This window comes from Gekko japonicus, unplaced genomic scaffold (assembly GCF_001447785.1).
Source record: "Gekko japonicus isolate JY-2015 unplaced genomic scaffold, Gekko_japonicus_V1.1 scaffold10, whole genome shotgun sequence".
In the NCBI taxonomy this organism is placed as follows: Eukaryota; Metazoa; Chordata; class Lepidosauria; order Squamata; family Gekkonidae; genus Gekko; species Gekko japonicus.
Genome location: NW_015167526.1, coordinates 887,524 through 903,488, shown reverse-complemented (window position 1 = coordinate 903,488; position 15,965 = coordinate 887,524). Strand labels below are relative to the sequence as shown.

At 49.9% G+C, this 15,965-nt stretch overlaps 1 protein-coding gene across 1 annotated transcript in view; it reads left to right on the top strand.

Moving 5' to 3' along the window:
* ACACB (acetyl-CoA carboxylase beta) overlaps positions 1–15,965 on the top strand; it is a 113,595-nt gene that overhangs the window by 81,246 nt on the left and 16,384 nt on the right. Inside the window, exons 35-44 of the mRNA XM_015413261.1 lie at positions 1,523–1,678; positions 2,128–2,331; positions 3,220–3,375; positions 5,586–5,708; positions 7,801–8,070; positions 10,366–10,463; positions 11,497–11,617; positions 12,356–12,466; positions 14,060–14,203; positions 15,273–15,393. Coding sequence (XP_015268747.1) covers positions 1,523–1,678; positions 2,128–2,331; positions 3,220–3,375; positions 5,586–5,708; positions 7,801–8,070; positions 10,366–10,463; positions 11,497–11,617; positions 12,356–12,466; positions 14,060–14,203; positions 15,273–15,393 — 1,504 coding nt within the window. The remainder of the gene's footprint in view (positions 1–1,522; positions 1,679–2,127; positions 2,332–3,219; positions 3,376–5,585; positions 5,709–7,800; positions 8,071–10,365; positions 10,464–11,496; positions 11,618–12,355; positions 12,467–14,059; positions 14,204–15,272; positions 15,394–15,965) is intronic.

Here is a 15,965-nt window from a genome sequence, read left to right as displayed (position 1 = left end):
CGAGGACTCTCCTCCCCGCCCGCCCGCCTGCCCGCCCTACCTACCTACCTACCTACCCAGCCGGCCGGCCGGCTCGGGGGAGGAGGCGGCAGCGGCGGCAGCTAGGCTCTCCTCCCCGGCCGCCCCCCCTCCCTACCCACCCGGCGGCAGCGTTCGCAGAGCGTCTCCTGCGCACACGCAGGAGACGCTCTTGCACTTTCGGGGGGATTTTAACATCCCCCCGAATTTTTTTTTTAAACTTTTTTTATTTTTGTGCACACGTGGGGACTGGCCCACGTGTACACAAACCTCCCCCAGCTGCCCCCTCCGTGCTGATTTAAGTATCCGCACGGAGGGGGCAAGTTGGGAATTAGATATATAGATATGGAGCAGAGGTCCATCAGTGGCTATTAGCCACAAGGTATAGATATGGACTCTGGGGCAAGGGATGCTCTGTCTTCTTGGTGCTTGGGGGGGCCAACAGTGGGAGGGCTTCTAATGTCCTGGCCCCACTGGTGGACTCCTGATGGCACTGGTATTTCTGGCCACTGTGTGATACAAAGTGTTGGACTGGATGGGCCTTTGGCCTGATCCAACATTGGCATCTCTTATGTTCTTATGTTCTCTGCTCATCAGGGGGTCGTATACAAACGGGGTATAACTGCTTAGCCCGTGCATCTTATGTTATTCCTAACTAGAGCTGTAAAATTTCTGGAAATGTTGAAGCTCGGAAAAAAACGGTTTTTTTCTGGGGGGAAATGGAAATTTTCAGAAAAATTGGAAAAAAATGCTACATTAGCACTTCTTTTTTATTTCCAGATTGAAAGTCATTCTGTTACTTTAGGAACATGAAATATGACTATGGACCATTTTTATTTGGCATGAAAGTATCACAACTAGCATACTAAAAATTTAGTGTATCCAAACACTTATTACAAACAGAATACCCACCCACATGCAAACACAAAACTGAAACCTCTTTCTTTTCTTGTGACAATCGCACCTCCTAAAGGAAGAAATGCATCTTGTTCTTGCATTGGAGAGTTCAGCTTGTAGCCTAGGACTCGCTTGTCCTTCAGTGCACAGAAATTAGACCCATCTGATACCATACATATCTTCTAGAAATGATTTGGAAAATATTTGAACACCTTGTCTTAAAATATTTTATTCATCGAGTTAAAATAAAACGTTCCATAATCAATTTTTTTCCTTTTTTCAATTTTTCCAATTTTTCGGAAAAAAAACAAAAAAGGCTTCAGGAAAAAAATGGAAAAACCCCAGTTTTCCCCTGAATTTTTCCGGGTTTTTCCCCGGCCTTCACATCTCTGTTCCTAACACAGAAGTTCATGGCGTGTCCTCTGCTCTGATCAATAAACTGAACCTACCCAGGTCCTGTGTGTTGTTCCTGAGTTACTGGAGTACCTGACAGCCAATAGCGTGCTGTGGGACGTTGCCTTTGAACAGGGAGGTCCCGCACCTCCTGGCTAAACGGCTGCCGCTTTCTCTGCCTCCCCCCCCCGCTTTTGTCTGCTGTGTGGACCAGGAAGCCTCCTTTGAATACCTGCAGAACGAAGGCGAGAGGCTGCTCCTGGAAGCCATGGACGAGCTGGAGGTGGCCTTCAACAACACCCCCGTCCGCTCCGACTGCAACCACATCTTCCTCAACTTTGTCCCCACGGTGGTCATGGACCCCTCCAAGGTCTCCGCTTCCCTTTCCGCACGCAGTTCGCTCACTCCACTTTTTTTGTAGGAAAAGCCCAGCAGGGACTCATTAGCATAATAGGCCACACCCAACAGCAGGAACTCATTAGCATATTAGGCCACACCCCCATGTTGCCAGAAGTGTGGTCATCCAGCCACGCCCACCTTTCCCTTCTTATTCCGTTTACCTTGTCTGTTGTCAAAACCCAGGGCCTTTTTTTGTAGCAGGAACTCCTTTGCATGTTAGGCCACACACCCCTAATGTAGCCAATCCTAATGAGTTTCTGCTGTTGGGTGTGGCCTGTTATGCTAATGAGTTCCGGCTGGGCGTGGCCAACTCGGGAGCCAGCCAGAACTCTGTTCCTGTGCGTTCCTGCCCAAAAATAGCCCTGCCACTTACTAAGGGAAACGGTCTCTTAGCAACCTTTTCCTACTCTGTGTTCCCAGATTGAGGAGTCCGTGCGCTCGATGGTGATGCGCTACGGGCGGCGCTTGTGGAAGCTCCGGGTCCTGCAAGCCGAAGTGAAGATCAACATCCGCTTGATGCCAACCACCGAGGTCATCCCCATTCGCCTCTTTCTTACCGATGAGTCGGGATACTACCTGGATATCAGTCTTTACAAGGAAGTCAACGACCCCAGGACGGGGAACGTAAGTGTCTCTCTGCACCGGGGGCCGCTGAGACGGTTTTTCATCTCCGTCCCCTTCATTCTGACCATCTTCTCAGTGCGTTGTGGATCATGACTGTCTATAGCAGGGGGGGTCCCCTACCTTTTGAGCCAGAGGGCACCTTTGGGATTTTGACACAGGGTGATGTGCACAACCACAAAATGGCTGCCTCAGGAGGTGGCCACACGCACAGAGGACGCTGAGTGCAGGAGAGAAGAGGGGTCATTTTAAGAGCCAGTTTGGTGTAGTGGTTAAGAGCGCGGACTCTAGTCTGGGAGAACCAGCTTTGATTCCCCACACCTCCACGCGCAGCTGCTGGTGTGACATTGGGTCAGTCACAAGTTCTCTCAGAGCTGTTCTCTCAAGAGCAGTCCTTGAGAGAGCTCACTCAGGGAGCCCCACCTACCTCACAGGGTGTCTGTTGTGGGGAGGGGAAGGGAAAGGAGATTGTAAACCACTCTTAAGGGTGGGGTATAAATCTCTGAAGTCCACGCACTTAACCACTACACCAAACTGGCTCTCACACCAAAGGTACTGCTTCGGTGGGAAGGTAACAGCGTTCCGTGCGCCTCGGTGTCTAGTCACACTGTCCACATGACCAGGTAAACGTCTTCGGGCAGCGCTGGCTCTTCGGCTTGGAAACGGAGATGAGCACCGCAACCCTAGAGTCGGATTCGGCCGGCTTTCGAGCAAGGGAAACCTTGACCTTTACCCTAGAACCCCTGTGGTGCAATCTCAGTCTCGTGCTCCCTAAAGCACTGGTCTGCCATTGAACGGCTGAGTTTTGGAATAGTTTTGACTTCATGAAAAGGGGGGGGGAGAGTGAGGTGGGAAGGGGGGTCTGACCCTTTCCTTTGCCTCTTGGATCAGATTATGTTTCAGTCCTACGGAGACAAGCAAGGCCCTCTGCATGGGATGCTGATCAACACGCCGTACGTCACCAAGGACCTGCTTCAAGCGAAGCGCTTCCAGGCCCAGTCGCTCGGCACCACCTACGTCTACGACTTCTTGGAGATGTTCCGGCAGGTGAGCTGGGCAGGGCAGCAGCGGAAAAGGTGTTGCCCCTCTTCCCACTCCCCACACACACACACCTGACTTGGAAAAGTACTTTCCCAGTCAATCAAACACTTGTTGGGCTCTGACAGACTGGAATAGTTCAGAGAACTGAAGGTGGTTTGAAAGGGGGAATCTCATGGTGCTCACATTCACATACTTTTGTCAAAATCCTTCCTTGGGTTAAACAGGTAGTGCAGGGTTTAGCATTGTTTCAAAGGAACCTGCAAAGCCTCTTTGACCAGAAGCAACCATGGGACAAAAGAATGGTCTTTGGCCCTGGGACCGCCTCTCCTAGCACGCCCCCCCCCCCAAAAAAAAAGAGTGTTCTTCAAAGAACAACACACTGGCAGTCCCAGGGCCAAAGATCATTCACCTGGCATCAACTAGAGCCAGAGCCTTTTTGGTGGTAGCTCCAGCTCTATGGAATGCACTTCCGAATGAGACCTGGGCCCTGCAGAACGGAACTATATTGCCAGGCTTATGGATAACATCAGAGAGTTTACTATACTCTGCCCTCTGCCCTCTCTCCCCGGGGACAGTGACAATAGTATTCACCATCTGATTGTTTGGAATGTATGTATAGATTTTAATTGTTTTTAATAGCCTATTTATGTTGTATTCTGCTCTGAGACCCACGGTCGTGGGGGAGAGCAGAATAGAAATCAAAAAAAAAAAAAAAAAAAAAAAACTTGCCCCCCCCCCCCCGGAAACAAAACCACTTTCTGCTGTTTTAAAAATGATTCATCAGTCTCCAAACTGGCTCCTTTTGGGCTCTACTTTGGGTGACAATGTGGTCAGGCGGGCCCAGCTCTTTTTGTAGCAGGAGCTCCTTTGCATATTAGGTGACACGCCCCCTAATGTAGCCAATCCTCCAAACAGAGCTCTTCTTACGGGCTACTGTAAGCTCTTGGAGGATTGGCTACATTAGGGGTGTGACAGGGCTCTTTTTGTAGCAGGAACTCCTTTGCATATTAGGTGATACGCCCCCTAATTTTATTTATTTGTTTATTTATTTTGGGATTTGTACCCCGCCCTATCCGGTAGCTCAGGGCGGCTAACAAACGGCCAAGCCGAAATTCAAATCTAAAAACAATAGACAATATTACATACGATAAAATTCAGTGCAACAATAATTCATATAAAACCAAGATGCATGACATCCCACATTGGCGGCCAATTTCTTAATTGCATGAGCACCAGGAGTAGTATTTCCCAGCTCACGGGCGACATCTATCTTTCCAAATAATGGGGTAGATGAATGATGAACTCTCAATGGTGGAATAATGGGGGCGGCGGCTCCTCCTCAAAGGCCAGGCAGAAGAGCTCCGTCTTGCAGGCCCTGTGGAACTGCACAAGGTCCCGCAGGGCCCAGATCTCCTCCGGGAGCTCATTCCACCAGGTAGGAGCCGCCGCCGAAAACGCCCTAGCCTTAGTTTGGGCAAGCTTCACACTTCGGGCCCTACTAATGTAGCCAATCCTCCAAGAGCTTACAGAGCTCTTCTTACAGGGCCTACTGTAAACTCTTGGAGGATTGGTGAAAAGTACTAAGAAACATGGACTGATTTCAGCAAAGTACTTTTATTCAGCAGTGGAACAAGACAAAGACTGCCGGCTCGCAGGCCGGTATATATGCCCAGAAAACCCACCACCAAAACACACCCTCTACTTCCCATAGGCTATTTACAGTAACCGAGAGTCCCATAGGCTCTCGGCTGCGGACCTGGCCCTCTGATAGGTGCGGGCTAGGATCCGCTTGGCTATTGTTCTCCCTGAGCGAAGCTTCAGGGCTTTGCTTGACCGCATGGCCCAACGGTCGCGCACGTGGCAATGGCGGAGTATATTACAATTGGCTACAATAGGGACGTGTCGCCTAACATGCAAAGGAGTTCCTGCTACAAAAAGAGCCCTGGCGCGGGCCATTTGTTTTAGTCCACACACACACACCCCCAGTCATCCCACATTGAGAACCACCAGCATAAGGAAAGCATTTCTGTTGCTGGTGGGGGTCAGTGTAAAGCCACGCCCGTCTGGCCATCCAAGATGGCTCCACACTTGGGCACAGCTGACATAAGGAAAGGCGTGAATTTTGACAGGCCGGGGAGCTGGTGCACATCATACTTGTTACCTTGTCTTATTTTTTCAAAAAGAGCTTTCATGTTGGCACGTTCCTTCTTTCCCAGGCTCTTTTCAAGATGTGGGATTGCCCAGAGACGTGTCCCAAAGATGTCCTCACTTACACTGAATTAGTGCTGGATTCCCAGGGGCAGCTGGTGGAGATGAACAGACTGCCTGGAGGAAACGAGGTAGGGATCCTGGCTGTGCCTCCAGAGGGGTCGCTGGGGTCAGGAAAGAAGTTTGTGTCTGTGTTTGTGAGGTCAGCTCCCCTTCCCACCTCAGCCCTGGTGTAGGAGCCAGTTTGGTGTCGTGGTTAAGTGCGCGGACTCTGATCTGGGAGAACCGGGTTTGATTCCCCACTCCTCCACATGCAGCTGCTGGATGACCTTGGGTGAGCCATAGTTCTGACAAGAGCTGTTCCCGAAAGAGCAGTTTCTCTCAGAGCTCTCTCAGCCCCACCTACCTCACAGGGTGTCTGTTGTGGGGAGGGGAACATAAGAACATAAGAGAAGCCAGTGCTGGATCAGGCCAATGGCCCATCTAGTCCAACACTCTGTCACACAGTGGCCAAAAATACCAGGTGCCATTGGGAGGTCCAGCAGTGGGGTCAGGGGAAGGGAAAGGAGCTTGTAAGCCGCTCTGAGACTCCTCTGGGTAGTGAAGGGCCATGGGGTATAAATCCAATCTCTTCTTCTTCTGCTCCACGGAGGGGGGGGATGTCCCCTGCAGCTGCTGCTGTTGCTTAAAGCTAAATTACTCAGGGGTGACAAAGACAAAGTGGACTGAATGTTCTCAGAATCTGTAGTATTCAGCTGATTGACCAACTGCTAGTGTATGACGCTTACAGAGAAGCTCACAACATATAACAATTTATGGGAAAAAAAGTGTTTTTCACCAAATAAATCTATTCAGATTGGCAGCTGCTCCTTTTATACCAGAAGAAGGTTAGACCTGAAGAAGCTATAAGATTAGAATGATTCTCATGTGTTTGATAACTGCAAGTTACGAACCTCATATCTGTAAGTTTGTAAAGGTTGTAATTTGAAGTGACTTTCTCCCTATCATGGCACACTCCATAATGTTCTAGATAGAGATGGGTCGCCATGTTAGTCTGTCTGTAGCAATAGGAGAAGAGAAGAGAAGAGATTGGGTTTATACCCCGACCCTTCACTACCCAAAGGTGTCTCAGAGCGGCTTACAATCTCCTTTCCCTCCCCCTCCCCACAACAGACACCCTGTGAGGTGGGCGGGGCTGAGAGAGCTCTTGACAGAAACTGCCCTTTTTCAAGGACAGCTCCTTATCAGAGCTACGGCTTGCCAGAGAGAAAAGAGCCAGAGAGTCCAGGAGCCCCTGAGAGACCAACAACATTTGTGGCAGGGGAGGAGCTTTCAAGAGTCACGGTTCACTTCTTCAGGTAGATCCAGATGGGCAGCCATGTTAGTATATTTATTTAAATTTATTATTTATTTATTGTTTCTATTTGTATCCCGCCTTGCCGGGCACGCTGACTCAAGTAAACAATACAGGGATTAGAACAATTAATAAATACAGTACCAAGTTAAAAACAGCAACAGTTCACAAACAAAACCGACAGATGATGGCAATAATCCAAATCACATCCAATGATAGGAGTCGCATCCGGCGAAGTCTCAGGCCAGAAGATGCTCTAGATTTCAGGCCAGGAGATGTTCCAGGGCACACTAATCAGTGGCAGCCTGGTGGAAGAGCTCCGTCTGTCTGTAGCAGTAGAAAAGAACACAAGTCCAGTAGCACCTTAAAGAGGTAAAGGTTCACTTTCTCAAAAGCCAGTTGAATCCGACTCTAGGGTTGCAGTGCTCATCTCCGTTTCCAAGCCGAAGAGCCAGGGCTGTCCATGGTCATGTGGCCGGCATGACTAAATGCCCGAGGCGCACGGAACGCTGTTACCTTCCCACCGAAGTGGTACCTATTTATCTACTTGCAATTTCTTGCTTTCGAACTGCTAGGTGGGCAGGCTAATCTTAAAGACTTACACCTGAAAGACTAACAAAACTTATGCCAGGCTTTAAGCTTTTGTGAGTCACTGCTCACTTCTTCAGATGCCCTGGAGTAGTGAGCCGTTACTCACGAAAGCTCCTGCCCTGCCACGTTTTGTTAGTCTTTCAGGTGCTCCTGGACTCTGGCTCTTTTCATAACATTATGTCATTTATTGTTTTTTTAAAAAGCAGACTGAAGTTTCTGAATCTCTCCTGTTGTTGTTTTTTTAAAAAAGTATTTTTATTGTAAAAACACCCTACCAGATCGGAATGGTTGCCTTCCGGATGAAACTGAAAACCCCCGAGTACCCTGGAGGCCGAGAGATCGTTGTCATCTGCAATGACATCACGTACCAGATCGGATCGTTCGGGCCCGAGGAAGACCTCCTCTTCTTGCGTGCCTCGGAACTGGCCCGTGCCAAAGGCATCCCGCGGATCTACATCGCAGCCAACAGTGGGGCCCGCATCGGCTTTGCAGACGAGATCAAGCAGATGTTCCAAGTGGGCTGGGTAGACCCTGCAGATCCGTACAAGGTGCCTGAGCCATTGGCGGTCACGAGGAGTCAGCCGGGCAGATGTGGCACCAGCTGTGGGACTCAGGGCCCAGCTGGGAGGTTGCACATCTGTTCACATGGACAAACATGGAGCTGCCTTGTACTGAACCCAGACCCTCGGTCCATCAGGGTCCGGCTTACCTAAGGGACCGTCTCTTCCCGTATGTTCCCTCAAGAGCACTGAGATCGGGGAACCTCCATCGTCTGGAAGTTCCAGGCCCCCGAGCTGTAACGTTGGCCCACACTAGATCTAGGGCGTTTTCGGTGGCGGCTCCTGCCTGGTGGAATGAGCTCCCGGAGGAGATCCGGGCCCTGCGGGACCTTGTGCAGTTCCGCAGGGCCTGTAAGACGGAGCTCTTCCACCAGGCCTTTGGGTAGGAGCCGCCGCCATCGCTATACCACCACCGCGATGTACCACCCATGTACTGTATCCCGGGGGGGGGGGGTAGATGTCGCCAGACTGTGTTGGGGAATTACTGTTTCTGGCGCTGACGCTATTAAGAACATTTGGCTGCAAATGTGGGTTGCCGTGTATTTTGTATAATATATGTAGATTCTGAAGCACCAGTTTTTATTATATATGTACTATTGTTTTATTGTCCAAATTTTTAAACTTATTGTTAGCCGCCCTGAGCCATTGGGTAGGGCGGGATAAAAATCTCAAAAATAAATAAATAAATCAGAGTCCGTATTGCCTACTCAGACTGGCAGCAGCTCTCTAGGGTCTCGGGCTGAGGTCTTTCGCATCACCTGTTCCCCCATCCTCTTAACTGGAGGTGCCGGGAACTGAACCTGGGACCTTCGGCATGCCAAGCAGATGCTCTGCCACTGAGCCATATGACTCGCCTCTCTCCCAAACTGGGATTCAGTGTCTGTCCTGCAGATGGTCAGGTGGGGGTGGGCTGCCAGGCTCCTTTGCAAGGAAAGGAAGGCCGTCCCATTGTTTCCCGCACAGAGTGGATGGGATTCCTGTCTACAGAAGAGGAGCATTGTTCTCATCATTTTACAATTAATGTCATCTTTGTATCTTCAAAAGAGCTGACGTGTCTCTTTGTAAGAAACCTGTTCGGTGGACTCAGCTGTGAGAAAGTGGCTGGCTCTGCCTCAAGGCTGAGCGGGGATTGTCTGTGTCTTGAGAGCTCATTGCTTAGAGAAGGGGCTGTGGCTCAGTGGCAGAGCCTCTGCTTGGCATGCAGAAGGTCCCCGGTTCAGTCCCTGGCATCTCCAGTTGAAAAGGACCAGGCAGGAGGTGATGTGAAAGACCTCGGCCTGGGACCCTGGAGAGCTGTAAAGAGGGGCTGTGGCTCAGTGGCAGAGCATCTGCTTGGCATGCAGGAAGTCCCAGGTTCAATCCCTGGCACCTCCAATTAAAAGGACCAGGCAGTAGGTGATGTGAAAGACCTCGGCCTGAGACCCTGGAGAACTGTAAAGAGGAGCTGTGGCTCAGTAGTAGAGCATCTGTCTGGCATGCAGAAGGTTCCAGGTTCAATCCCCGGCACCTCCAATTAAAAGGACCAGGCAGTGGGTGATGGGAAAGACCTCCACCCAAGACCCTGGAGAGCTGTAAAGAGGGGCTGTGGCTCAGTGGCAGAGTCTTGCTTGGCATGCAGAAGGTCTCAGGGTCAATCCCTGGCATCTCCAGTCGAAAAGAATCAGGTAGGAGGTGATGTGAAAGACCTTTCTCTTCCTGAGACCCTGGAGTACTGCTGCTAGTCTGAGTAAGTAATACTGACCTTGATGGACCGGTGGCCTGATTTAATCTAAGGCAGCTTCATCTGCGGTCAGACCTGGGTAATGTACTCTCAGAGCACTAGCACGATCATTGGCAACTGGATTATCCTCTGCAGACAAGACAACCCAGTTGTGTATGACTTACTGTAGGGCAACAGGAGAGCCACATCCAATGATGTGAGTCCATCTGTCCTTGTATCTTGGAGAGTGAAGCAATGGCAGATGCCAAATGGCAATAGCAGGCACTGGTAATTAGAGAAGAAACCTAGGTCTCGATTCAGTCCCGGAGGATGCATTGTCTTTCGCTTCACTGTAAATTGCAGTTCAGCAGTCTGTCTTTCTAATCTCCTTTGGAATTCCTTTGTAAGAAAACTGCTGCTCTTAGGTCAGCAAGCTGTTTTTGATCCTCCTGCGGTTTCCGTTTGGCCCAGTCTGTCAAATCCCCCCTCTAAGCCCCGCTTTCTTGAGTAGGTCGCTTCAAAAGGTTACATTGATTCCACCCCCTTTCCCCCCGGCTAATGCTGCCCACTTTTTCTTCTCCTAGGGCTTCAAATACCTGTACCTGACCCCGCAGGACTACACGAGGATCAGCTCCATGAATTCCGTGCATTGCGAACATGTGGAAGAGGCAGGCGAGTCGAGGTTAGTGAGGGGCACAACTGATGCTCCTGCAGAGCGCAGGGGGTTGGACTAGATGACCTGCAAGGTCCCTTCCAACTCTAACATTCTATGATTCTATGATTTCTGCCCCCGCGGCTTTGAGGGAAGCGGCGGTGGCGCTCTTCATTTTTTTTTTACTTGTATTTTTTAATGCTTAATACATATTATTACCAAAACAACAAAAGCATTTTCCTTCTTGCTTTTACAATAAAATAACAAGTTGTATATGTTACCTTGCATTACTTTATATAATACAAAGCTTATACCATAGTTTGGGTATTGAGTAAATATTATTAACTTCTTTTGTGATAGAAAATACAACCTTGTATAAACCAACAATAACTGGTGTTATGTACCCCTGAACAATATGTATAAGAGAAGAGGAAACACTTGCAAAGTTGAAGAAGATAGCCAAAGAGAAGAACAAGTTTTTATTAGATTTGAGAACTATTGATGTTATATCCATTTGTGATATTGAACCCATTCAGGCGAAATGAACTGTTTGAGAGACAAGTAATCAAGTACTGGGAACCATTTTTCTGTGAAATTGGTTTTTGTAGGATTTTGCGACAAACAATTTAATTTGTTGGTGACTGCATCCATTAAATAATGGCTCCATAATTTTTTGTACCATACTTCTATATTGGGCGCTGTTTTCTCCTTCCAATAAGAAGCAATTGCTGTTTTTGCAGCGTCAAGCATCACGTCAACCATGAGTTTGTGTGGTCTGTTCTCTAACTCCTTAGGCCAGGTGTTTAAAAATAGTACTTCCGGGCTCAGTGGAATACGTACAGATGTTACTTCTTGAATTAAGGATAGAATTTCTACTCAAAATTTCTTAATTTTAACACATTGCCACCAGCAATGACCATAATTTCCAATTTGGTTGCATTCTTTCCAACACATTGGAGATTGGGTTGATATAATATGAGATAACTTTAGTGGTGTTGCATACCATCTTGACATTACCTTTAAGTTCTGTAGTCTTATAGTTCCATATCTCTGCCTCCGGTAGGTACGTCATAACCGACATCATTGGTAAAGAGGAAGGCTTTGGCGTGGAGAACCTTAGAGCGTCGGGTACCATCGCCGGGGAGTCTTCCCTCGCCTACGATGAAATTGTCACCATCAGCATGGTACGGGTTTTGTCTCTTTTCTGTTGTAAGGCGGTGGAGGAGGGGAAAGGACTCATTGCAGACCCTTTCGTAACAGCCACATCACTTTCCGGCCAAGATTATGAAGACAGCGTTGTAGCTCTTTGTTTCTCGAGAACAACTATTTCCCAGCATGCTGTAGTGTAGAGCAGCGGACCCTAATCTGGAGAACCACGTTGGATTCCACACTCCTCCTCTGCATGACGCCTGCTGGGTGACCTTGGAGCGGTCCCGGTTCTCTCAGGGCTCTCTCAGCCCCACCTGCTCCACAAAGGTCTCTGTTGTGGGGAGAGGCAGCATGCTGTAGTAGTTAAGAGTGATGGACTCTAATCTGGAGAACCAAGTTTGATTCCCCACTCCTCATGAAGCCTGCTGGGTGACCTTGGGCCAGTCACAGTTCTCTCACAACTCTCTCAGCCCCACCTCCCTCACAAGGGGCCTGTTGTGGGGAGGGGAAGGGAACGAGATAGTCAGCTGCTTTGACACTCCTTAGAGCAGAAGAAAGTGGGGTATAAAATCCTCTTCCTCTTCTTCCTCGCCTTCCTTGTCTTCGTCTCCTCCTCCTCCTTCCTCTTCCTCATCTTTCTTGTCTTCCTCTTCTTCCTCGTCTTCTTCCTTTTCCTCCTTCTCATCCTTCCTTTTCTTCTTCCTCTTCCTCTTCTTCCTCTTCCTCCTCCTCATCTTCTCCTCCTTCTCCTCTTCTTCCCGCGCATCTCTTAGGTGACCTGCCGTGCCATCGGCATTGGCGCTTACTTGGTGAGGCTGGGCCAGCGGGTCATCCAGGTGGACAATTCCCACATCATTCTGACCGGAGCCGGTGCTTTAAATAAGGTAAAAAGGGAGCGGGTGGTTCCGAGTGTCTTCAAAACTGAGCCGAGAGTCTCCTTTAGAAACCTGCCTTTACTCTCCTGCAACATGCGGGTTTTTTTTTGGGGGGGGGGGGGGGGGGGGGGCAGCTGAGCTTTTCTTTTTCCCTCCCAGCCTCCCAGCTGCTTGTGTTTGTGGTCCACTGTGGCTGGGCTCTTGGCCGGGGGAACCGCAGGTTCGCCATCCGGCTGGGCTGGGTGTCTGTGGTGAGCAGGAAACAACGCCTTACAGCAGAGGGGGATTCTTTCAGTTTTCTCTCCAGACTTGGAATAGACTTTGATCTCCTCTGCTGTGTTGAAGTCCAGAGCCGGATGGAAACGATTGCCTTAGGGCCCCATACACTATGGGATCTTTTGTGGGAGAGGGGCGGTAGCTCAATTGAGGACCCTGTGCTTGACACGCAGAAGGCCCCGGGTTCAATCCCCAGCATCTCTAGTTAAAAAAACCAGGCAGTAGGTGATGGGTGTAGTGGAGTGTAGTGGAGCCAGTTTGGTGTAGTGGTTAGGAGCGCAGACTCTAATCTGGGAGATCAGGGTTTGATTCCCCGCTCCTCCACTTGCACCTGCTGGATGACCTTGGGCAAGCCATAGTTCTGACAAGAGCTGTTCTTGGAAAAAGGGCAGTTTCTGTCAGAGCTCTCTCAGCCCCACCTACCTGACAGGGTGTCTGTTGTGGGGAGGGGAAGGGAAAGGAGTTTGTAAACCGCTCTGAGACACCTTTGGGTAGTGAAGGGCGGGGTAGAAATCCAATCTCCTCCTCCTCCTCCTCCTCCTCCTCTTCTTCTCTGCCTGAGACCCTGCAGAGCGGCTGCCCGCCTGAGTAGGCAATACTGACCGTGATGGACCGTGAACGTCATGTGCGTTCATGTGTCTATCTCAGATGTTCTCAGGGCTCTTTTTGGGCCGGAACGCACAGGAACGGAGTTCCGGCTGGCTCCCGAGTTGGCCACGCCCAGCAGGAACTGATTAGCATAATAGGCCACACCCAACAGCAGGAAATCATTAGGATTGGCTACATTAGGGGTGTGTGGCCTAACATACGAAGGAGTTCCTGCTACAAAAAAAGCCCTGGGTTTTGACAACAAACAAGGTAAACAGAATAAGAAGCAAAAGGTAGGTGTGGCTGGATAACCACACTTCTGGTAACATGGGGGTGCGGCCTAATGTGCTAATGAGCTGCACTGTCAGGGGGTGTGGCCTATTATGCTAATGAGTTCCTGCTGTTGGGTGTGGCCTATTATGCTAATGAGTTCCAGCTGGGCTTTTTCTACAAAAAGAGCCCTGGATGTTCTCATACTCTAATAGAGAACATGGGGATTGAAGCTGATGTCATAGTTTTGCAATATCTTCCTGGGCCATTCCTGTATCGGAAGCGTGACAATAAATGGGCCCAAATTAGTGACATCATACAGAGTCTTATGAGAAATGTGTTTTGCTTGCCTACTTCCAAAGCAGTGAATTGTCGTGACTATAGCCCACTAGATGGATCTTGTTTCAGACCCAGCAACTGTGAGAGGGAACTGACGGTGTTGTTGGGCTGGGATTGCTTTGGGGGCAGGTCTTGGGGCGTGAAGTGTATACTTCCAACAACCAACTCGGAGGAGTGCAGATCATGGCCAACAACGGTGTTTCCCACGTGACCGTCCCGGATGACTTTGAAGGCGTCTACACCATCTTGCAGTGGCTGTCGTATATGCCGAAGGTACAGTGAATGCAGTGGAACGGTAGCCTGCTATGAACGCTGAAGAGAGCCCGATTCCTCTTCCATACTTTCTCCTGTTAATTCTAATTCCTCTTAATTCTAATTCTTTTTAATTTGTGTCTATATTCATCACTTTCTCAACATGCTTTCCCCCCCCCCAGGAACTTGGGCTAGTTCTGGGCTCAGAATCCTGGGTCGCATAGAAGGGACCCCAAGGGGACATCTAGTCCAACCCCTTGCACAATGCATGGGATTCACAGCTCCCTTCCCACCCCACTCCCCCAGTGACCCCTGCTCTGTGCCCAGAGGAAGGGAAAAAAGCTCCAGGATCCCTGGGCCGGTGTGACCTGGAGGAAAATTCCTTCCAAAGTGGGCATGACATGGTGGTAGTCAGGGCTATTTTTGGGCAGGAACGCACAGGAACGGAGTTCCGGCTGGCTTCAGAGTTGGCCACACCCACTACAGCCAAAACCTGCATACATAGCTACAGAGGGAAGGCCTGGAGAGCGACCCTCCCCCGCGACTCTGAGGTGGGCGGGCCAGGGGGCCCCTGGAAGGATCAGGGAGGCATTTAAATGCCTCCCCATGCCTTCCCCGGCCTGTGCAAGGCCAGCTTGCCTAGGCTCCATGCAGCCGCGGGGCGCCCGGGCAAGGGAAGGCATGGGGTGTGGCCTAATAGGCAAATCAGCGGTGCTGTCAAGGGTGTGACCTAATATGCTAATGAGTTTCTACTGTTGGTGTGGCCTATTATGCTAATGAGTTCCTTCTGGGCTTCTTCTACAAAAAAAGCCCTGGTGGTAGTACACAGAAGTGGCATGCAGGGGGCCCAATCTTCAGTACCTGGCGTCACGAGTGGCAGATGCCGGGGAAGACCTTTCTCTCCTTGAAGTGCTGGAGACCTGCTGCCAATCACAGTGCTGAGCTGAGAGGACCAAAAGCACGATTCAGTGTCAGGCAGGTCTGTGCGTTCGAGCCGTTGCTTTCATTGTAGCCGCTCTGATCTCTTGCACGTCTGGGGTAAGTGTTTATTTTTGTTTAAAACTGTGTTCAGAGATCTTTCTGCTTGTAGGACAATCGTAGCCCGGTGCCTATTACAGCCACGAGCGACCCCATTGAAAGGGAGATTGATTTTGTTCCTTCCAAAGCCCCCTACGACCCTCGCTGGATGCTGGCAGGGAGACCTCACCCCGGTAAGTATGAGCCACTGCAGTCCGAGAATCTGTGCTTGAGGGAGCTGTGGGTGCTAACAGGAACTGGGTTCCGATTCAGAATTTCCTAGTTTGAAAAGTCATGGTTTTTTTGGAATAAAGAAGCCAGGCTGAGCAATAATAGAGTCCACGCGCCACTGTGTGGTCTGCTGCTTTAGGCAACTTCGTGTAGCCCGCAAGCCTCTTTCTCTCTTTGTTTTAATTGTGTTTTTAGGCCCCCTGTTTGTAAAGCCTTATCTGAAAATCCAGTGGCAAAAAGCCTGAGAACGAAGGCTGATTTCGCACTAGAGCTGCCTCGATGTTGCGCCACCGTTTGCTCTGATACTATTGGTCAATTTCACACCCGAAGCCGCGGGGCTGCATTTGACCCGCGGCTTCGCCCGATTTCTTCTGCAGTTTCATGGTCCTCAAAAAACAGGATTACGAAACTGCGGGGGAAATCGGGCGAAGCTGCGAGTCAAAATGCAGCCCCGCAGCTTTGAGTGTGAAATTGACCAATAGTATTGGGGCAAACGGCGGTGCAACATCGAGGCAGCTCTAGTGCGAAATCAGCC